Raw genomic sequence first — 20,838 nt, 5'->3', positions numbered from 1 at the left:
GGCTTTTTAAAGCCTTGTTCTCACTGAGGAGCCCCACCCCCTGGTTAGGAGTTGATAGGTGCTAAAGGGCTTGCCCATCAAAGCCTGGTTAAGAAGCTCTCAACTCTCCTAGCAGGCTTAGCACAGGGTCCCTCAAAGGAGCAGACAACACTGTATACTTAGCACATAACAGACACAAGCTACAGCCCATAGGTGCTGACTCTGTGGAGGAGCTAGAGAACAGGAGTGGCTAAGGTGAGTTTTGCAAGGGTTTCTCCGGATGGAGAAGGAGCAACTGGGGACAGTTTGGTTTCTGCAGTGTGTGTTTGTGGTTTATACTTTAGTCAAGCAGTAAGCAGAGTGTGGTCTGTGCTAAGTCTAGGGGCCTGCTAGGCATAGCTGAGAGCTTCTTAAGGAGGCTTTGATCCCCAAGTCCTTTAGCACTTAATCAGGGGGTGGGGGCTACTCAGGGAGAACCAGTCTTTAAAGCCCTGCTCCTAAGCCACCAGAGGACCTAGGGAACAGGGAAGTTTTGAGTGAGATGCGGGGGTGGGAGATAAACTTCATTAATGTTCTTTAAACGTAAGGCAATAACATCCCCCCTCCCCAATAAAAACAAAACAACAAGAAAGGGAAGAGCTGCAGGAGTAGAGAGAGAGTGCAGGCAGAAGTCCAGCAACAGAGTGGGGGCTATCCAGCTTATTGCACTGAATGCAGCATGTATGATTAGCTGGCCTATGGGCAGGTGGCATGTATGTGAATTCAGTGCAAGGAGCTCCTGGCTCTCAGAGACCACATATGGGCTTTGGAGACCAGAGTGGCTGAGCTGCAGGAGCTAAGGGAGACAGAGAGGTACATTGATGCGACTTTCTGGGACACAGTTCAATGGTCCTACTCCCATTCTGACAGCCTATGAACTCTTGAGGAGTTATGAATAAGTTCTGAAGGCAAGGTCAGAATTTTACTAGCAGCAGCTGGCCAACAAAATGCTGCCTTAGGAGACTGAGAGCAGACTCACTCATAGAAATACTAATTTTACAAGTGCAATTCTCTCTTGTTCTCAGCCCTGGCCTCCTGCCTGTCGATAATGAACAATTAGTGAAGGGTAGAGGTAGGGTAAGGTTATTTGTGTAGCCAGGTGTATATATTTGTCATATTTGAATGAAAATGCCTGTAGTTAGGGAGAATCTTCTTTTTCCTGTATCTCCTTTATTTATCAAACAATTTTGATAATATTTGAAATGGAGGGTTTTTTTGTGTTTGTTTGTTTGTTTAAAAGAGACTCCTCATAGTGTGAGGCCCCAACATGTAGCTTAATTAGTATATGCCTTAATCCCCAGTGATGCTCAAACTTTTGTACTGGTGACCCCTTTCACACAGCAAGCCTCTGAGTGCAACACCCCCCCTTACAAATTAATAACACTTTTTAAATATATTTAACATCATTATAAATGCTGGAGGCAAAGTGGGGTTTGCAGTGGAGGCTGACAGCACATGACACCCCCCCATGTAATTACCTCACGACCCCCAGTTTGAGAACCCCGGCCTTAATCCGACCCTCACCCCTGCGCTATACGGTAGCCCCAATGCTCTTTTCTGCTCTCACATAACTATCTCAAACATAGTCAGTCAGTCATACATAAGGTACTTACAGTTTCTTACAATACCAGTCCAGTTCCTTGTGTAACCACTGCACATACACCCTACCAAGAGCTGATTCCCTACCCTAGCGCTCAACTCAGGCAAATAAGAATTAAGAGGTAAGCTGTCCGGGTAAATCAGATTGAGGGTAGTTTTCTGGTGGAGTGCCTGGGTGGCACAACTCATTCCAAAGATTTAGATATAAAATAGAGCTTGATAAATGTTAGTGGGATTGTACTATGTGATTAATGCCTGAGAGAGAGACTTGGATCGGTGGCTACGTGTTCCCTTTTGGTCCTAAATCTTATGTTCCAAAGCTCATGCTTCAGGGATTCAGACATACCCCTCCCCTGATGTATTCTAGGTTTATTTGTTGTCTTTTCCCCTGAAGTGTCAGAGATTGGCCATGGCTGTAGATGGGACATCAGCCGGGATGGCTCAAAAAATTATCTTTCTCAGATGCTTGGCTGGTGTGTCTTGCTCACACGCTCAGGGTCAGACTGAACACCATTTTTAGGTCAGGAAGGAATTTTACTGTAGGGACTTAGGTGGAAAAAAAAGCCAATCTCTGCCACATGGGGTTTGGGGCGCTTGCTAGAATCATAGGCCTCAGGCATTGGTGCACCTCAGTCCCTCCTATTCTCAGCCTGTGGCAGACAATAGTTTAGTTTCTGGATGGCTGTAATACTTTAGTCCAGGGGACGGCAACCATTCAGTGTGCCGAGTCTTCATTTATTCACTCTAATTTAAGGTTTTGTGTGCCAGTCATACATTTTAATGTTTTTAGAAGGTCTCTCTCTAAGTCTATATTATATAACTAAACTAGTGTTGTATATAAAGTAAATAAGGTTTTTTAAAATGTTTAAGAAGCTTAATTTAAAATTAAATTAAAATGCAGAGCCCCCCAGACCAGTAGCCAGGACCCGGGCAATGTGAGTGCCACTGAAAATCATCTCGTGTGCCACCTTTGGCATGCGTGCCATAGGTTGCCTACCCCTGCTTTAGTCTAATCCAGCTGGGAGGGGTTTAGTGGCCTGGGACATGCAGGAGATCAGATTAAGGCAGGAAGAAACCACCAGATCATGTGATTCACAGGGCCACAACCTGATTCTTCTGCTCCTATAAATTATCCCCAATCTGGGCAAATAATTTACAGAGACTTTCCTAAAATTAAAATAGTGATGTTTTCTCCAGTGGAAAGGGATGGAATAATTCTCTCCTGGTGGGAGATGGAAGAGAGAGAGAATGATCCAAACCACACAATCAATTTTGGAAGGTGTACTAATGAGAGTGATTTAAGTACCTATATAGAATAGAATAAGAAAACATCTTAACTGACCTACGGAACAATAAATTAAATCTGCAAGAGCAGCCTTTCAACTCAGAGACCTAATATGAATAAGCTACAACTAAGCAACCAAAGGGAAGAGTTACAAAGTAATGAAAACCATACCCATATTAAACACAAAATGTTAACATAGACAACACAACAAAAAACTGGGAGAGTGCCCCCTTCACACCTCCCCCCCCCCAACACACACACACCTCTTCAAAAGCACCCACCAGCAAAAACAAAACAAAAGTCAGCACCTCTGCTACAGACAAGAAACTCAGCCCAAGGGTCATGTAGTCGCTCCTCCTTCACCTGGAGAACTCTATCGCAAAACTCACATTAGCAGCTCCTGTTCCCTAGCATCTCCCGTCCCTTAGGAGCCTGCTTTTTAAAGCCTTGTTCTCCCTGAGTAACCTCACCCCCTAGGGCCGGCTTTAGGCCTATTCCACCAATTCCCCCAAATCGGGCCCCACGCCTAGGAGGGCCCCGCACCGAGTGAGAATCCCTTCCCTGGCTAGAGGCGCCTTTTTAATTGTAATTTAATTTTTACTCACCCGGCGGCGCTCCGGGTCTTCGGCAGCACTTCGGCGGCGGGTCCTTCAGTGCCGCCAAAGACCTGGAGTGAGTGAAGGACCCACCGCCGAAGACTCGGAGCACCGCCCGGTGAGTACAAGCCCCACGTGTTTGGGGTTTTTTTTAGGCATCCCTGCCGGGGCCCTGTCAAAACTGTTCAGATTGGGCCCCGCATTTCCTAAAGCCGGCCCTAGGTGCTAAAGGGCTGGGGGATGAAAGCGTCATGAACATGCTCTCAGCCTTGCATAGCAGGCCGCTAGGCTCACTAGATACCTCAGTCAAGGAGTTAGTACACCACGAACACACACAAACTCATCCCATGGGCTAAGTGTCCTGAAAGCAGCGCGGCTGCGTGGCCACGCAGCAGCCTATTTAGGGCCGCACAGGCACTCAGGGATCCCAGCCCCAGAGCTGCCGTGATGGGGAAAGGCACCTCTCCCCCTCAGCCCAGGTGCTGCTGGAGGGAGTCCTCTCTCCCCACCGTAGCCCTGGATCACCCTCCTGCACCCCAGACCCCCGGGCCTACATCCCCAGATAGAGCCCGCACCCCCACCCTCTGCCCCATCCTGATCCCCCTCCCCCACTCCGAACCCCTTGGCCCCACCCCCACCACATGAATTTTGTTATGAGCACTGATATGAAGGTGACGTGTCACACATCACCTCCATGTTGGTGCACATAACAAAATTCATTCCGCACGTGGGTGAGAAAAAATTAGAGGGGACACTGCCCACAGGTCACATACTTGGTCCTCCTTCACCTGGAGCTCTCCCTCACAAAACTCACATTAGCAGCTCCTGTCCCCTAGCATCTCCTGCCCCTTAGGAGCCTGCTTTTTAAAGCCTTGTGCTCCCTGAGGAGCCCCAACCCTACTAAGGGTTGTTGGATGCTAAAGGATTTGGCCACCAAAGCCTCATTATAAAGCTCTCAACTTTCCTGGCAGGCCACTAGGCTCAGCACAAGTTCCCTCGAACCCACAGACCACACTGTATAATTCAGTCAAGCAGCCACCACACAGAGCAAACTCAGACCAAGGGTCACGGAGTTGCTCCTTCACCTAGTTAACTTCCTTGTAAAACTCACATTAGCCACTTCTGTTGCCTAGCTTCCCTCCTCCCTTAGGAGCAGGCTTTTTAAAGCCTTGTTCTCCCAGAGTAGCCCCAACCCCTGGTTAGGGGTTGATGGGTGGTAAAGGGCTTGGGGATGAAAGCCTCCTTAAGCAGCTCTCCACGTGCATAGCAGGCTGCTAGCCTCAGCACAAGGCCCCTCAAACAGACCACACTATATACTTCAATCAAGTAGTAAGCACACCACAAACACACTACAGACAATAGGCTCACCCCAAAAGGCACGTAGTTGTTTCTCCTTCACCTGGAGAATTCCCTCATCAAACTCTCCCGTTCTCTAGCTCCTCTGGTCTCTTAGGAGTGGGCTTTTTAAAGCTTTGTTCTCCCTGAGGAGCCCCACCCCGTTAAAGGATTGATAGGTGCTAAAGAGGTTGGCCATCAATGCCTCCTTAACCAGCTCTCCACTTGAATACTGCTAGCCTCAGCATAAGGTCCCTCAGACAAACAGGCCACACTATATACTTCACTCAAGCAGCAAGCACACCACAAACGCAAACACACACCGCAGACAGCAAGCTCACCCCAGGCTCTTCCTTCACATGAGGAACTCACTGGCAAAACTCACATTAGCCCCTTCTGCTCCCTAGCTCCTCTGGTCGCTTAGGAGCAGGCTTTTTAAAGCCCTGTTCTCCCTGAGTAGCCCCACCCTAGGGTTGCCAACTTTCTACCTGCATAAAACCCAACAGCTACATCTGACCCAGTATGGCCAGTCTGCTGGTCTTATGAAAAGTTATACTAGGAGTAGCTTGTGAAAAGTAAATGTAATGAGTATAAATTATCCCTCAGTAATCAGGAATTTAGTCCCTGAATAAATACGGTCCATTGAAGATGTATTTTGGGTACTTACCTGTCTTGGCTTCTCATTGAAACTGTAGCTCATTTCTCCTGCTATTGCCAATGTCTGGTGATATGTTCTAAATAAAAGTGTCCCTTGACCTCCTGATGAAATACTAGGAGAAATGAGCTACAGTGTCAATGAGACTGAAATTCTTCTCTAGTAGATCGTGTTAACTCACAGACAACCTACTTTAAATTCCCAGTTACTGAGAGACAATGTATTTATTCTCTGTAAGTTGCCCCTAGTATAACTTCCTGTGAGTGATGTATCTGAATATTTGAACACTGATATTTAAATTGTACTATTACACATATCAATCCCAATTTGGGATATTGGCATGATTTTTGAACTCTTGGCGAGTTTTGAGGTTGGTGAGACTGTAGGAACCATGACAACAGCTCTGTGACCCTTGAGGATCCTCTACTCAGTGAGTCTGTAAGGAACCAGATCCAGTCAAGGGGCCTAGCAATTTCCCTGGCACACAGTACTCACTTTCTCACACACAGTTTATTTCCCCAGCCAATATGACAGATAACTAAGTTGAAATAAGACCTTGCCCCCTCATCCCCCAGACTCCACGCTAACAGCGCCAAATGGCACCGTTCTCTGCTGATGATACAAAAACCATGTTCACTGCTCTTGTCACTGTGGCCTCATAGTCTTTTAGCATGGGAGGGATTATGATGTCACAATCTGGCCTTATGACTCCACTTATAGCTCAAGGAGAACCACAGCTATGGGAGGGAGCACTGCTTGTGTGGAGACAAATAGGTAATTTGTTACACAGGCAGGAAAGAAGCTGGTGAGAAATTAATAGGACATGGGTGAAAAGGTCCCTCCCAGTGGAAATTTGCCTTTCAAGTAGTTGGTGATGTTTTTTTCCCTCTAGGAAAAACTATTTGCTGGCTCAGACTACTCCATCTAAGACCAGGGGCTATTCTTCCAATAATAAGGCTTAGCACAACTGTAAATGCTTTACATTTTCAAAGTGCCTTAGGCCCTAATTATCTCACACAACAAGCCTGCAAGGTATTATCCCTGTTTTATTACTAGATGTATATTGTGCCGTCATTGTATATAGTGTATTTTCTCCTTCTAAAGAGCTGGAGACTGATTCTGATTTCTGTGACTCCAGTGTAAATGAGGAGTGACTCCACTGATAACAATGGGGTTGCACTAGTGTAAACCTAGTTAGTGTGAGAGCAGCATCGGAACCACAGCCCCTGCTCTGAGACGCTTTCGCTTTACAGGGGGAAACAGAGGCACAGGAGAGATAACTGACTTGTTCAAGGCCAAACAGCTAGTCAGTGGCAGAGCCTGGAATAGAACTTAGCTCCATGGCAGGCTGGTAATTTTAGTAATTTCTGAGTCACTGCAGTCCAGATTCCTACACTGAAACCCAATATCTAAAAAAAGTCAGTGCAATAGACTCCACCCACAGACAAAGGGTCTCCTGCTGCTATATAGATGCTGAGGCAAAGCAGACATTTATGATTTATAGGAAGTGGCTGGCATGAGGCAGATTTTTTTTTTTTTTTTTGCAAAGCGGGGGAGGGCGGAGTTGATCCTGACTCAGCAATTCATTATAATTACTTCTATTCAAACCAGCGTGAGATGGATGCCAGTGCAATAGAGGAGCAGCTGCTCTCCGTACGCATATCAGTTTGTTGCATTTTGGCTTGATTTTAAGTCAGTCTTATGAAGTGATTCAGCCAAGCAGGGAGCAGTTTGGGCAGGAGAGTGGAGGGGTGGGGTGCTGTTTTCATTTAGAACATGCTTGGGGTCTAGTTATGCAGCTGGAAATTCTGGTCAGCCACCCCAACACCTGAGCGCTGGGCTAAGAGTCCATGAGGTGACAGGAGGGCTTGTTTTGTGAGGAGCCCTTGTATTAACACCATTGTATGTTTAGAAGGGCTCATCTACACCAGAAAAGCGATTCAGTTTAAAGGTGTGAGTTTTAAACCTGTGCATAAGTGGGAGTGGCTGTTGCCGTTTGGCCGATTAGGAGGAGGTTTAAGACAAGAACGTCTTATTTTGGTTTAAATCCCAGTAAGTCTCCACCCAGGGTGATTGTGGCTTAAAAAAATAATTTCAAAGATAAAATTGGCACAACTTTCTCATGTAGACAAGGACTAAAGCCCATTTCTGACCAAAGGGTTTCACTGTTTGAGACATGACCCCACTGTAACAGCCAGTGCCCTGCAGAAGGAAAAGACTTTTTGCCCAAACAAAAAGGGACAAGTTTCTAATCTTACCAAAAACAAAAGCAAGGGGTCTTTCACAGCTGCACAGGGGATGTAGCATCTCCCTCCTTCCTGGCTCATGCTAAAGACACAGAGTGAACTGTGTGGTTTTCCACTCAAGCCTGAAGCTCAGTCCAATAGATCAGCCCGTCTGGGTTTAAAAATGTGTTTGGTACCAGTCATAATAGGTTGGTTTAAAAATTCTTATCCGTGGCAAACACAAGCCTCTGGTTCTTCCTGAAGCCTGTGCGGCATCTGGGCTCAATCCATGGATCCCATGAGGCACTTAAGGCCCACCCAAGAGGGGGCTGGTGACTGCCAGGGGAAGAGGCCTTGCATAGAGTTCTCTGAGGCCTGTGCCCACCTCCGAAGTTTTGGCAATGGGCCCTATAGGGAGCCATGAGCCTTCTCCGAAGCTGGAGTGTCGGCCAAACTCACTCGGGGAAAGGCAAAAACAGGGTGGCTCTGGAAATGAAATACAAGTGCGGCTGCCTCCACAATTAGGTTTTATCTCCATGTAAATACCAAGCTGCCCCACGCAGGGGACTGAAGATTAAAATTCTCACCAAGTCCAAGGTTATTTGGTTCTTGTAGATCCCCTACATGTTTCTGCAAAATATTCACCTGTTCTTAATCCTCAGCTTCAAACTGATCTTGTACATGCTGCACCTGTGCGTGTGGTCTCTCTGCGTGCCTGGAGCCGGTTGTTACTGGGATTAGATGGGGGTGTGAGACTGTTTGCCAGACTTTGCATTAGAAATCTCAGTCAAGGCAGTGTTCAGTAGGGGCATTATTTAGTGAACTCCATTTGTGTGTTTAATGTGCAGTGTGTAGAGAAAGTCACAGCTCAGATTCCAGAAGAAACACCCCTGGACTTATCCTACAATACCTATTGTATTGGACATGCCTTGCTAGCTCAAGGCAGATGGCCAGGTATTGGCAAAGCGTGCAGGTCGAAGCACTCCCAGCCCCATTAGCTAGTAGCCCCAGCCTTCAGCACAAATAGCAGGAAACACAACTAGTAGCCTCTCTCCTCTCTGGAAGACCCCACCTAACCTCAAAGGCCGATTGCTCTACACCACTTACCCCACTCAGCCAGCAACAGAGTGGGAGGCACACAAGGTCTGGTTCTCTAGCTTGGGGAATTCTGTAAGTAGTCAATGACACCACCACCACCACCACGGCAGGGCACTGCACAACTTGGTCCTGTGTTAATGGGAAGAGAGAATTATGCTGGAAACTGGGGCGCAGCAAGTGAAAAAAGGAGAAAGCGTGAGCAAAAACTACTTACCATTGTCATTAACCACTGAAAGTCTCTGCCATCTGCTGGTTGGCGTGCGGCCAGTGGAATGAGTTGGTAGGTCTGAATCGAGTTCCTAGTCCCCAGCTGTCAACATCACGGGTCACCATATTCCAACTGGCACTATGAACTAGCCCAGCCTGAGCAGGGAGGCTGAGAACAGAATGGAATGTGGAGACTGAACAATGTGGATTATTTCTGTCCAAAGAGGCTGATGCTGAGACTGTTAGCAGGAGGGAGTTTGCAACCATCGCTATGAAATAACAGTCAAATCCCCTCTCCGTCCCTAAACCTCCCACTGCATTATTGGGAGCAAGGGGAAATGGCAGGTGCAAAAACAAGAACTGGTGGAGGTGACATTTTAGTCTTTCCCCCAAACTAGATTTTTTTTTTTTAAGGAACATATTCCACTGCCTAGAGCCAGGCAAACAGGAACGAGGTGGGTGATTTGTGGCCCTGGGTATATGCTAAACCAAAACAGCAATACGTTCAGCTACATGTTCAACAAGAAAAAACAAACACAAAACAGGAAAATATTTTGTGTTCATAAGAGCCCAGTTAATGGTGTTGGGAGAATCCTTAACTTCTTGTTAAGTTGTGAAGTAAAGTTCTAAGTCGGGGACCTTAACACTGCATTCCTGTCAACTTTTGGATTTCATTCATACATGCGCACAGCACACAGACAGCGTCAAGTTAGGATTAGCCAGCTTGAGAGAATTTTAATTAGAAATTCCTGCTGTTGTACTGCAGCCTGCCAATCCAGACACAGCTTGTATGCTCTGGTGCTGGATCTGGGGGATTTTAATAAATCAGTTTAGGTCTCAGATCTATAAAAGCCACTTAATTTTCTTCACATACCCTCTGCTCAGATATCTGAAATCAGACCAGTTCCTCCAAGTGCAAACTGGGAGTTAACTCGTCCCCGTGAAGGATACAAATTTTTTTTCTTTTATTAATAGCAGCTTTCTAATGACCACAGGTTTCCTGCATTATTGTGCACAGGACCAGGCTCATGCCCAAAGCCTTGTCGTCATTTGCTTCTTGGTGATCATTCCTTGTGAAGGTCAAAGTCCCAGAGCAAAGCCCTATTGTCGTCTTCTTGTGCTACTGCCATTGGCCTGTGAGCTCTTTAGGGCAGGGATGACATTTTCTGTTCAGGCCTGTGGGTTGTTTTTTTTTTTTTTAATTGTTATTACTACAAACAGCCTATACATCTGTGGTGTTTAAATGTAGGTTGTGATTTCCAGATGCTGTCACCGTGCAGAGGTTGAGAAGGACCTGCGGGTATTAGCACTCCTCATGACCCAGTGTCCAGGCAATTATTGCATGGCACTAGGGTGTGGCAACGGCAGCGTATTGTGCTGAGGCAGGGGGCTGAGAAGGGTGAAGCGAGTGGGTCAGGATTCACGTCTGCTTATTGCACAAGTGACAGTTTGTTTTAGCACCTTCAGTTTTGCATCTCTGCCCTGTCCAGGTGAAGGCAGAAATCATACTAATAAACATCACCCTCCTCTTGCCAGTGTGGCCTTCGGTTTCTCCATCGCGGAAGGCAAGAGGAGCTACAGACCATGGATGCTTTGAACCATTTCCACAAGACTAGAAATGACTGGAACCAAGTCAAGTGAAAATAATGGTAACGTTTTATTAGCATAATCACAGGGATTTTAAATGGAAAAAGCAGAGTTAGAAGTTTACAAGGGAAGACAAAGGAAATAACTGTCCACCCAGAGGAGCGTGATTTGATTGAGACCCACCTGGTCTGATAGCTCTTTGATTGCACTGCCAGAGTTAATCAGATTAGGAGATCATTGTAAACAGAGCACTAAGGCCTTTAAAGACAACACTATAGTAACCCCAACACAAAACCTTTCAAAGAAACAGTGGTGTATCTAGAGCTTATCTTGCCTGTGAATGGGCAGCTGCCAGGCCTCTGCATACACAGTCTTTTAGCTCCTCAGAGGTTGTGTACTGTACACACCCGCCTCCTGTGTCCAGTTGAAGCCTGAATAACCCATCTCAGCCTTCCAAAGGCACATTCTCGCCTAATCTCTCCCCGACCACTCCTTGGAACACGTCCCAGTACCTGCAACAGTGCAGTAGTACAACTTGCTGGTCTGCACTTTAGCACCATCAGTATCTGTGAAGTCTCCTTACTAATCACCCGGGGCAATCTTAACACATCCCTTTCCCCAGTTTGCTCTGTACAGCATTTCAAATGTTCAAGTCTAAACTGTACTTGAAATTAGGAAATTTAAAATGGGTATTTCTGACCCTCCTACTGGCAGCAGCCATTTTGAGGGAAAGTAACTTTTGGAGGCAGCAATGAGCATAGGACCCATCCCCAAACCAGTTTAAATCCCAATTTATCAGGAAAGTGCTCAACATTTTGCTAAGGCAGTAACGGTCATGGAGACTCTTAAACCATTATTAAAAGGGGATGAAACGGTTTTGCTCTGACACTGGGATACTGTAACAAGATTTTCCCCTTCTACAGCACCTTCCCTCCAAGGGTCTCAAAGCCCCATCAGAAATATCTGTGAATTAAGCCTCAACACCCCAGTGAGGTAGGTTAAGTATTATCCCCATTTTACAGATAAGGAAGCGGAGGCACAGAAGGTAATGGCAGAGCCACTCCAAGTCCTGTGCACTGGACACAGGACCGTTCTCCCAACCAGCGGGGTCAGAACAAGTGTCAATTTCATCAGGAAGCTCAGAAATCCCAATTTTAAGTAAAACTAATTTCAACTCCAAAATGACAATTTAGACAGTTTCTTGCCTTGTGAACTTTCCAAAAAGCTGTGCTCAGCCCAGCTGGAGTAGCTTTTTGTTTTACCACTTGTTCCACAAAACCCTGCTTTCACAACCACAGACTGAGGCTCATTTGTATGGGAAACCAGTGAAAAAACAGTTCCACTTATTCAAGTGGGGTAGTGAAGCATCGAGCTAAGGTTATTTAAAATAGTAAGCTAGGATCCCTCGGTTAAAGTGAGGGTTTGTTTCTAACACAGTTAATCCCAGAACTCCCTATGCCTTTTCCATTTTGAACACTGTAACCACCCTAATGTGCCATGCCTTAATAACCAAAGATCTATAATATTCTAGAGTCATATTTTAAAACCCTCTTCTCACTGCACCACTTTGGCCATTAGTGTAGAACACTATAGGGTTGTTTCTAACACATAATCCTTTGTCCTTCTACAGCACCCTCCTTCTGAAGATCTGAAAGTGCCTTTGACAAATATGAACTAAACCTCAAAATCCTACAAGGCGGGAATATTGCCCCATTTTGCAGATGGGGAAACTGAGGCACAGAGTGGCTAAGTGACTGGCCTAAGGTTACACAGCAAGTCTGTGGCAGAGTCAAGAACAGATTCCAGATCTCCTGACTCCCAGCCCTTTTCTTTAGCCCCAGGACCATCCTTCCCACCTAAGGGGAGAACTCCCCTTCCCGAGTTAACCCGCTGCTCTCATTTCTAATGGTTGAAGAGGAATAAAACCATGAGGGTGGACTTTGAGTTCTCCATCTCTGCAGCATGTGGCACTGAATTAAGACTCACTTTATTACCCTGGAAGTTGGGCTTTGGAGAAAGGCAGGTAAGTCAAATACAGCAGTTTACAGGTTACAAAATAAACTTTCCAGGTGATCTGTGAAAATTAAAAGAGCTATTCACAGCTCATCTGCTTGTGCTAGAAAAAAAATACAATTCACATTCCCTTCCCCTGCAAAACCCAGAGCCCTCCCAACCCCCACTAAAAAGAAAATACTTCGTGTTAATAGTTTGTTAAACCCAAGCATTGAGGTTACAGGTGCAGTAACCAGCATAACTGGTTCACTGCCTAGAACAGCACAGTTTGAGATATAAAAAGTAGCTTTCTTAAAATCACTTCAAAACCAATTTCTGTATAAGAGGATTAAAAGTAAGTTAGTTATGAATTCAAACCTCAGTGTAGAAATCCACAGTTTTTATCAAAGCATACAGTATTCAGTTCGATAGCAAAACTCCAAGTGTCACATACACCAGACCTCAGGGACTTTTTAGACCAGTAAGTCAATATAAAAGGTTATTGCTCTAGAGATTCTCAGTAGAACATGTTTATCAAGAGCAAGGAACAGGACAGTATCAAAGAAGAGGGACTGCTGGCCTGATTAGCAAAGAGGAAGATGAACAAGGAATATGAAGTCTGTAGCTTTATTTTTTCCTTGCTTTTTAAAAAAAACCTAGAGAGGCTTTTCAGGCCTTTCCCTTGGTAAAATGCAGGCCAGACACACAGCATAAGCCACATTCGCTCAGAGGAGAGGGCTGGGCCCCCAAATTTCTCTGCATTTTCTTTTAAAATTAACTGGTGCCAGTCTCCTCCTCTCTCCCAGGAGCAGCAGAATTAGGAGCATTTGCCCTAACCACTCCTGGGGAGTTGGGGGTGTCCAGCACAACATGGGACACTCCATTTAAGCAGGGAGGGGGTTTTCTTCCCCCCACCTCCTGCCCCAGTGTGTTGAGGAGGGGGAGAGAATCACAAACTAGAAAGAGAGAGTAGCCCCCTACTCCCTCTTTCTAAAAAATAAGTGGCATCAATTCCCTGCAGTGTTACTGAACTGGAAAGACTCCACTGCAGGGTCTTTACAGCTTCTGGGGCTGCTGCTGTGATCTTAGTAAATCCTGCGTGCCCCAGGACTCAACCACGCACAGCCCGGGCAATGCAGAGGTAGCAGAGCTACTGCGTGGGTCACACAGCACTTAAATGCCCCAGCGAGAGAGACGTGTCACCAAAGCCAAGGAGGTTTTGTTGGGAAGTGTCACATGGTGACTCAAGGCTGAACTCGACAGACTTTACCCAGCCCTCTCATTGAGAAAGGCATCTCCTCGCCAGAGCCTCAGGCTCCTCTCGGCTGTCAACAATCATACAATGCTTTAATGATGGGGCTCAGCATCTCCCCACTGAAACACAGCATGGGCATTTCCAGTTTAATGGTCCATCTCCTCTCTCCGGAGCAGCAGTTAGCACCCTCCCCCCACCCCCTCCCGCCCCGGCACGGTTTCTAAATCACAGTAATGCTCAGAGAGACTCGGCTACCTAGTGAGGTGGCAGAAAGATGCTCCGTCCCCAGCTAGGATGCGTCTAGCAGAAGAGTTTGAGGAAGCAGTTCTGACAGTAGGGCTTGTCATTCTGTTCCTTGAAGGTTCCTTTGTTGAGCTGCTTGAGGCAGAAGGCACAGACAAAGTGTTCTGGGTGAAATTTCTTGGCCATGGCAGTGATGCAGCGTCCCGTGATGGGCTTCTGGCAGCCGGAACACAGCGAGCCGCGGCGTTCGTGATAATGCACCTCACAGTAGGGCTGCCCATCATGCTCAAAGAAGCTGCCGTTGATGAACGGCGTGAAACATTCCTGCAGGAGGAGGAAGCAAAAGGGAACTGATTGATATGGCAAGCTGGGCACACAGGCAACTCCACAATCCATGCCCTCGCCTGCCATGCCCCTAGCTGCCTCCTGCAGGAAGTGGGCAGGGTGAATCATCTTCATCCAGCAGAAAGGGGCTGCTGAAGTACTGCTGCAAAGATGATCGGTTCCCAGCAGAGACAGGGTTACTGAGCGTAAGCAGGGCAGATCCAGCAGCTGGGAGGGAAAATAAAGCCCTCACCTATAGTTCATGTCCCTTTACTCCAGGCTGGCTTTATTAACACAAAGAAAATCCAAACCCAAAAGCAAAACTACTGAGAACACTTGGTCAGCAACATCAGAACCTCTCCTGCTTCCAGTAAGCTGGGAGGGAAGGGAACACCCCCATCCACAGAGACAGCTGCTGTGTACAGTCGACCCACCCCAGCTCACCCAGGTGACAGGCAGGGAAGCCAGGCTCTCCTGGAATTCCTTATGCTCCAGGGCATCAGGAGCACCTTTTACCTTGTCACAATGGGCTGGTTTCCATTTCTTTAGCTGGATCTGCCCTGCTTACGCTTGTCTCAGTGAAAAAGATGACGACAGCTAGTAGGGTTTTTTTAAATGACCCATTTAGAATGCCAGATATTATGCATATTCCCTGGGACAGCACCCTCCTTGATGCATCCCAAACTATACACATACAGGAGTCACTTCACCACTGAAATACAGTGGCAGGCAGAAGGTGACAGCCACTGGAGAAATGTGGAGGGGGAGAAGTTTTGGGCAAGGACCCTGGGGGACAAGTCCATACCCTTACAAAAGTGATACTGGGTCTTTAATGTCTATGAAAAGAAGCTGTTAGAGACTGATTTTTTAACAGGCACCCATCTCTCTCTAATGGTTATCACTGTCGAAGCCCCGTGCAGGTATTAATGGCTGTATCGTCACTACAGTCATGGGAAGTTAGGAGAAATCCCCCCCACCCCATTTTACTGATGGGGAAAACTGAGGGATAGAGCCATTAAGGGACTTCCCCAGGGTCAACAGGTCAGCAGCAAAGTCAAGAACAGAAGCCAGATGTCCTGAGTCCTAGTTTTGTGCTTGAACGTCCAGACCATCCTTCCTCCCTAGGGACCTGCACACTACTGCATGTGCACGCATGGTTGGACATGTACTTAGTCAGAGGCAGATGCAAACTGAGCCCTGCATGCAGGCATCCAGCAGGGCGCAACAGTAAGTGCATATCCATGCATGTTCACACACACTGAACTGCAAGGAACTCCAGTTGCCTGCTGCATTCAAAGGCAGCAGGTACCTGGGAGCCTGATGCTGAGACTACTAAGCCATCCACCTCCATTTGAAAACAAACACTGGGAATTGGCCTTAATTTAACAACAGAAAGACAGAATCTGCCCAAAAGTTGCTGGCCCCACTAACAGGCAGCAGCGTGAAAAATGCCGAGCAGCATCTCCTGAGCAGAAGAAAAGCCTGAACCCAGGTCCAGGCAAGGACGGAGCTGGTCAGCTGCCCACAGGACTGCCCGAATTTCTATTCACAGGGCCCTTCTGAGTGATGGAGAGTTTCAAACGGACAGTTCAGCCATGCTGGCTGTTCTGCCGCAGAGGAAAGCAGACTAGTGATCTGAGCACAGGATTTGAAACAGGAACTCATAGGTTCTGATCCTCATTTTGAACTCCGCCTTTCTGCCTCCGTCTCAGTAACACGTGGCTGATATTAATCTTTACGCTGCTCCTGGGAGATGGGTAAATATTTGCAAGGCTCTTTGAAGACGTGCTAAGTATTTATTCTGCAGCATTACAGTTCATTATGCAACAGCATATTCAGTTTAACAGCTATTTCATTAGTTTCCAAGTTGATCCAAACAGGTCAGTCTCATTAAGTTTACATTTCCAGAGTGAGCACACGAGGAAGCTCTTCAAATCAGGGTGCTGAGGCGGAGTGCTTGGAAAGCTTAGCTCACTATTACTAAGAAACCACTGGAAAAATTCTGCGCTTATCAGTGAACTGCTGCAGAAACCCATAACTGTGGCTATGGGGGAGGGGGAGGGAATTAAGCCCCTAGAGAATTTAATGGAAACAGGCAGAGAAGCAAGAGGGTGCGTGGTCACTGTCACACTATGTATTTTGTGGGGCTGTCCAGTGCTGGTACAGACCCCTTGTTCTGATCGAGGTAACCACCAGACACCCACCTAGGGGAATTGGGAGAGGGATCAGGTGACAGTGGGGCAGCACAGGCTCTCTTACCCGACAGACAAAGCACTCAGGGTGCCACAGGGTATTCAAGGCAGAGATGTAATTTTCCAGGATGGCGCGGGCGCAGCCCCCACACTTTGGAGCGAACATGTCAAAGTAATCCTTGCGGCAATAGGCTTTGCCATCCTTCTCATGAAACCCTGCCAAGGACACAAGGGAAAAACAGAGCCAGTCAGCATCAGCGTGTGACCTTTATTCATGGGACACCCAGCCAGACTCCATGGGGCTAACGGGGTGGCTGGGATCCCCAGTCACAGACCAGCGTTATCCCTTATTCTGCTATAGGAGGAGCACATGCTTCGCCTCCTGTAGTCTCCATGTGGAAATAGCCATCACTGTTATCTCCCCATCCACTAAGTAACACCACAGTCCCTCTCTACCCCCACACCCCCCGTTTTCTACATCACTTGTTCTATGACAGTAGTTCCCACACTTCATGTCGTGCCCCCCCTTACCCCTGTCTGCGCCCCACTCCCCGGAGCTGCGGTCGGAAGCGGGGCTGCGACTCTGGGGGGAGGCGTGGACAGGCTAAGGCAGGCGAGGATGGGGCTGGAGCCCGGGCGGGGCTGCGACTCGGGGGGGAGAGGCGGACAGGCTACGGTGGGCGAGGATGGGGCTGGAGCCCGGCCGGGAGTGGAGTTGCAGCCGGGGCTGTGGGCGACAGTGGGGCGGCGACTCCTGGGGGGAGGCACAGACGGGCTACGGTGGGCAAGGATGGGGCTGGAGCCCGGCCGGGAGTGGAGTTGCAGCCGGGGCTGCAGTCGGGAGCCGGCAGCGGAGTTGCAGCCGGGGCTGCGGTCGGGTTCAGAGCCGCAGCCCAGGCCAAGCACCAGAGGACGGGGCCACAGCTGGGGGCAGAGCAGGGTTGAGTGGTGCTTCCTCTCCACCTCCTATGGGAGCTAGACTGGGCCCTGCCACTCCCCCCAAACATGCCCCCCAGTTTGGGGACCACTGGTCTATGGAAAGGACCCATCACAGGCCCTTATGTTGCCTCCACCCCCACCCCTTACTTGCTTCACCAGAGTGGTGGCTTCTCTCTGCACAAACCAATAGTACCTTCAGGTCCAAAGAACGCACCACACTGCGCACAGAAGAAGTGTTCTGGGTGCCATGTCCTGTCCAGAGCTGTCACCACTTTCTGTTTGGGAGAAACCACAAACCGTGAGCGCTTGAACACCAGTACTGAGTACAGCAAAAATCAACTGTGCTTAAAGAGCTGAACCCAGCCCCGTCCTCGGGGATTCAATCCCCCCTACTCCCCTTTACCCTAACAAGGTCAGACACACCACTCATTTCCTCTAGACCCGGGGGAGAAGAGGACACAGTCCCGTGCAGTACTCTGAAACTCAGCAGGAATGCCTCCTACCATGGTATCCCGTTGGGGAAAATCAGGAGATCCTTACTGCAGCGAAGGTAGCTAGATCCTAACACTGAGTTCAGTAGAGTTGCAATGGAGCAACTTTAATTCAGCAGAACCTGCCCTCTCATTGCAGGACCCTCCAGCAGGTGGAGGGAGATACCTGCACTGGGTCCAATTATTTTCCCTACAGCACTAGGGTGAAGGAAGAATAGGGCTCCCAAAACTACAAGAGAAGAGTTATCAGGGGTAGATGGATGTGCGCGTTTCTGACAGTACAGCGCCAGACTCCCCCGTGCACGGCCAAGAGAGAGACTCCTACTGACAGCTGCGGGCTCAGGGACTCACATCGAGGATGGGCCCGTTGCAGTAGTAGCAGCGAGGGGAGAAGAGATTATGATAGTCCTTCTCACAGTAGGGCTGACCATCGCGTTCAAAAAAGTTGCGTGACCCGATTTCCTCCTGGCAGTGGGTGCAAACGAAGTGCTCTGGGTGCCAGGTTTTCCCCATAGCTGTGACGACCTGTAGGGAAGAAGGAGCAGTTATGGGGGACGACTCTACTTCTTTGCTGTGGCAACTCACGTGACAACACACCAGGTAGAGTTTGGCACTAACTACATGTTCTACTACTCAAGTGAGCCCTGGACTGGGGTAGCATGAAAACTGAATTACCTATCATCTCAGGAGAGGGCAGTCCCTCAAGGGCAGGGTAGAGGTCACTGGAGGAGCTTACAGCGTACCTGGCCAGTGGATAAATAGAGTACTTCAGTTTCTTCAGCATCGCCAGTCCCTTCAGCCTCATGATACAGCCCTCCCAGTTACTCCTTGCTGTAGCCCAAGGCTTAGCAACAAGATGGTGCCTCAGACTCACCTGTCCAGCAATTGGTTTCTTGCAGGCTCCACAAACACCTTTGGCAACGGTAGCTACTCCCAGTTTGTTCAGGTCAGACTGGAGGCTTCCCAACATACTGTCCAACTGGCTGCCAGGTTTTGGGGGTGCAGACGGAGGGGAGCTGCCCCCGGCTTTTCCCTGGGCCATGAACTGCAAAGAAAAAACCCAGACACTGTAAGGCAGGCACTGTACGGCTCCTCAGGGATTTCTGCAGTCTCTGAACATAAGAACGGTCGTACCGGGCGAGACCAAAGGTCCATCTAGCCCAGTATCCTGTCTTCTGAAGCACGTGGCATTGGCCACTGTCAGAGGGAACAGAACAGGTAGTCATCAAATGATCCAATCCTCTGCCCACAGCTCTTCAGCTGTCCTACATATGGACAGACCAGGACTTGCTCTGGAGAGGCTAATGTGTCTGCAGAAGCCAGTGAGAACCAGGTGCAGAGATGCACCCTTGTTACAATGAGGCTGTGACAAAAGTGTGGCTTACCCAGAGAGCCCAGGAGCTAGATCATCAGAGTGTTGAGGGGTGGAGATCTGGCTCTCCTCACCCTCCCAAGGCAGAGATTACGGAAATAATGCTTGTGGCCTGCTGGTAGAGCCTCCACGGAGATCTTCCCTTTACTTCATAGGTTCCTGGCTGGCTTACAAAGGCCGAGACATGCTCTCTGAGTGGTTCCCAAACTGTCTCCCCTTCCCTGTCACACACAGGGCTTGGCTACACTTACAGATTTGCAGCGCTGCAGCAGGGTGTGAAAACACCCTCTCTCGCTGCTCGCTGCGCGCTACAGCGCCAGTGTGTGTGTCAAAAAGCCCCAGCGCTGGCAGCCCCAGTCCCGCTTGCCACGTTATGGAGGGAGGGAGGAGAGGAGGAGGATGAGCGAGAGCTCCTCCGCTGGCGCTTGAGCGCTGCTTCGCTTCGCGCGCTGGCGCCGCAGCGCTTTATAGCCACAGCCACAGTTGTTGCTGTCTCTCCAGTCTCTTCTCCTTCAGTCTCCTTCTCACCCTCCCACACCTTGTCTCTTCTTTTCAGGGTATTTTCCCCCTTTTCCTTCTGCATCATTTTTCTCTCTCTTCTGTGCCCTCTTGGGTAGCTCTGACCCCACTCCCCAGCTTCACCAAAGGCTGCAATGGGAGCAGCCAGGGAAGGTGGGGAGCATCCAAGGAATCACCTGTTGCTTTACCTGGCAGCTTATTAGTAGTGTGTGCGTCTGCATGGAGAGGAGGTGGCAGGCCAGCAAACACTGCACGATACATATGAGAGATTTACAGGGGGAGTGTGGAGAGGGGATAAGAAAGGTCTTTGGAAGCTCACTTTGGGAATCACCTTAATAAATACTTAACTTTGAACCCTGTTTTCCACTGGGAGGGGGGGAACACATGCATTTTCCTTAGTACTATAACCTCAAGAGGAAGTGGGGAGAAGAGAGAGGAAGTGTGCAGGACTTTGCTCATTATGGTCTGTTTGGATACTCATCTCCATGTGATATGGGGCAAACTCAGAGTTCATGTCCTGTTACACTGTAAAGTGTAGGTTATTTTACTTAACCCTGCAGCACAATGGTGGCTGTCAGGTTTAGAGAACTCCACTGAGCCATTTCCTGAAGGGACCTTTCGGGTGGATTATGGACATTATGTTGCGTTTCTGTTAAAAGGGAAACTACACAGCCACATCACTACCAACATTTGTGAAAAAGGTGCAGGGTGGAAGGACTGAAACAACCGAGCATCCCAGCACTTGTACTGTTAGACTGTCACGGAGTGCCAAAGGGAACGGACACATGCTGCAGTGCCCTAGAGCCCTGGTTTTACTGAAGGGCTCCTTCCCCTGCACACACAGGAAGTGCCACCCACCATCCTGTGGCTACTGGCATTAGACATTGTCCATATAAGCTAGTCAAG

At 48.4% G+C, this 20,838-nt stretch overlaps 1 protein-coding gene and 1 long non-coding RNA gene across 4 annotated transcripts in view; one reads left to right on the top strand and one right to left on the bottom strand.

Moving 5' to 3' along the window:
* Positions 1 to 100: 100 nt before the first annotated feature.
* LOC120386012 lies at positions 101 to 16,201 on the top strand. 2 transcript variants are annotated; one of them, XR_005589482.1, is made up of 4 exons: positions 6,197 to 6,262; positions 10,509 to 10,667; positions 12,236 to 12,628; positions 15,972 to 16,201. It is a non-coding gene; the product is annotated as an uncharacterized LOC120386012 (long non-coding RNA). The 2 variants fall into 2 exon arrangements; XR_005589483.1 differs by lacking the exons at positions 6,197 to 6,262; positions 15,972 to 16,201 and adding an exon at positions 101 to 234 and having other exon boundaries at positions 12,236 to 12,373.
* PXN (paxillin) overlaps positions 10,663 to 20,838 on the bottom strand; it is a 68,588-nt gene continuing 58,412 nt past the window's right edge. For both annotated transcript variants that reach the window (XM_039504730.1, XM_039504728.1), the window contains exons 7-11: positions 18,916 to 19,086; positions 18,393 to 18,566; positions 17,744 to 17,825; positions 16,679 to 16,827; positions 10,663 to 14,419 (exon numbers count right to left, since the gene is read on the bottom strand). In XM_039504730.1, the coding sequence (XP_039360664.1) occupies positions 14,153 to 14,419; positions 16,679 to 16,827; positions 17,744 to 17,825; positions 18,393 to 18,566; positions 18,916 to 19,086 (843 nt within the window). In that variant the 3' untranslated portion in view covers positions 10,663 to 14,152. The remainder of the gene's footprint in view (positions 14,420 to 16,678; positions 16,828 to 17,743; positions 17,826 to 18,392; positions 18,567 to 18,915; positions 19,087 to 20,838) is intronic.

The sequence above is a fragment of the Mauremys reevesii genome, linkage group 18 (genome assembly GCF_016161935.1).
Source record: "Mauremys reevesii isolate NIE-2019 linkage group 18, ASM1616193v1, whole genome shotgun sequence".
In the NCBI taxonomy this organism is placed as follows: domain Eukaryota; kingdom Metazoa; phylum Chordata; order Testudines; family Geoemydidae; genus Mauremys; species Mauremys reevesii.
Note: the sequence above shows the minus strand (reverse complement) of the source record. Positions and strands in the feature narration are given on the sequence as shown.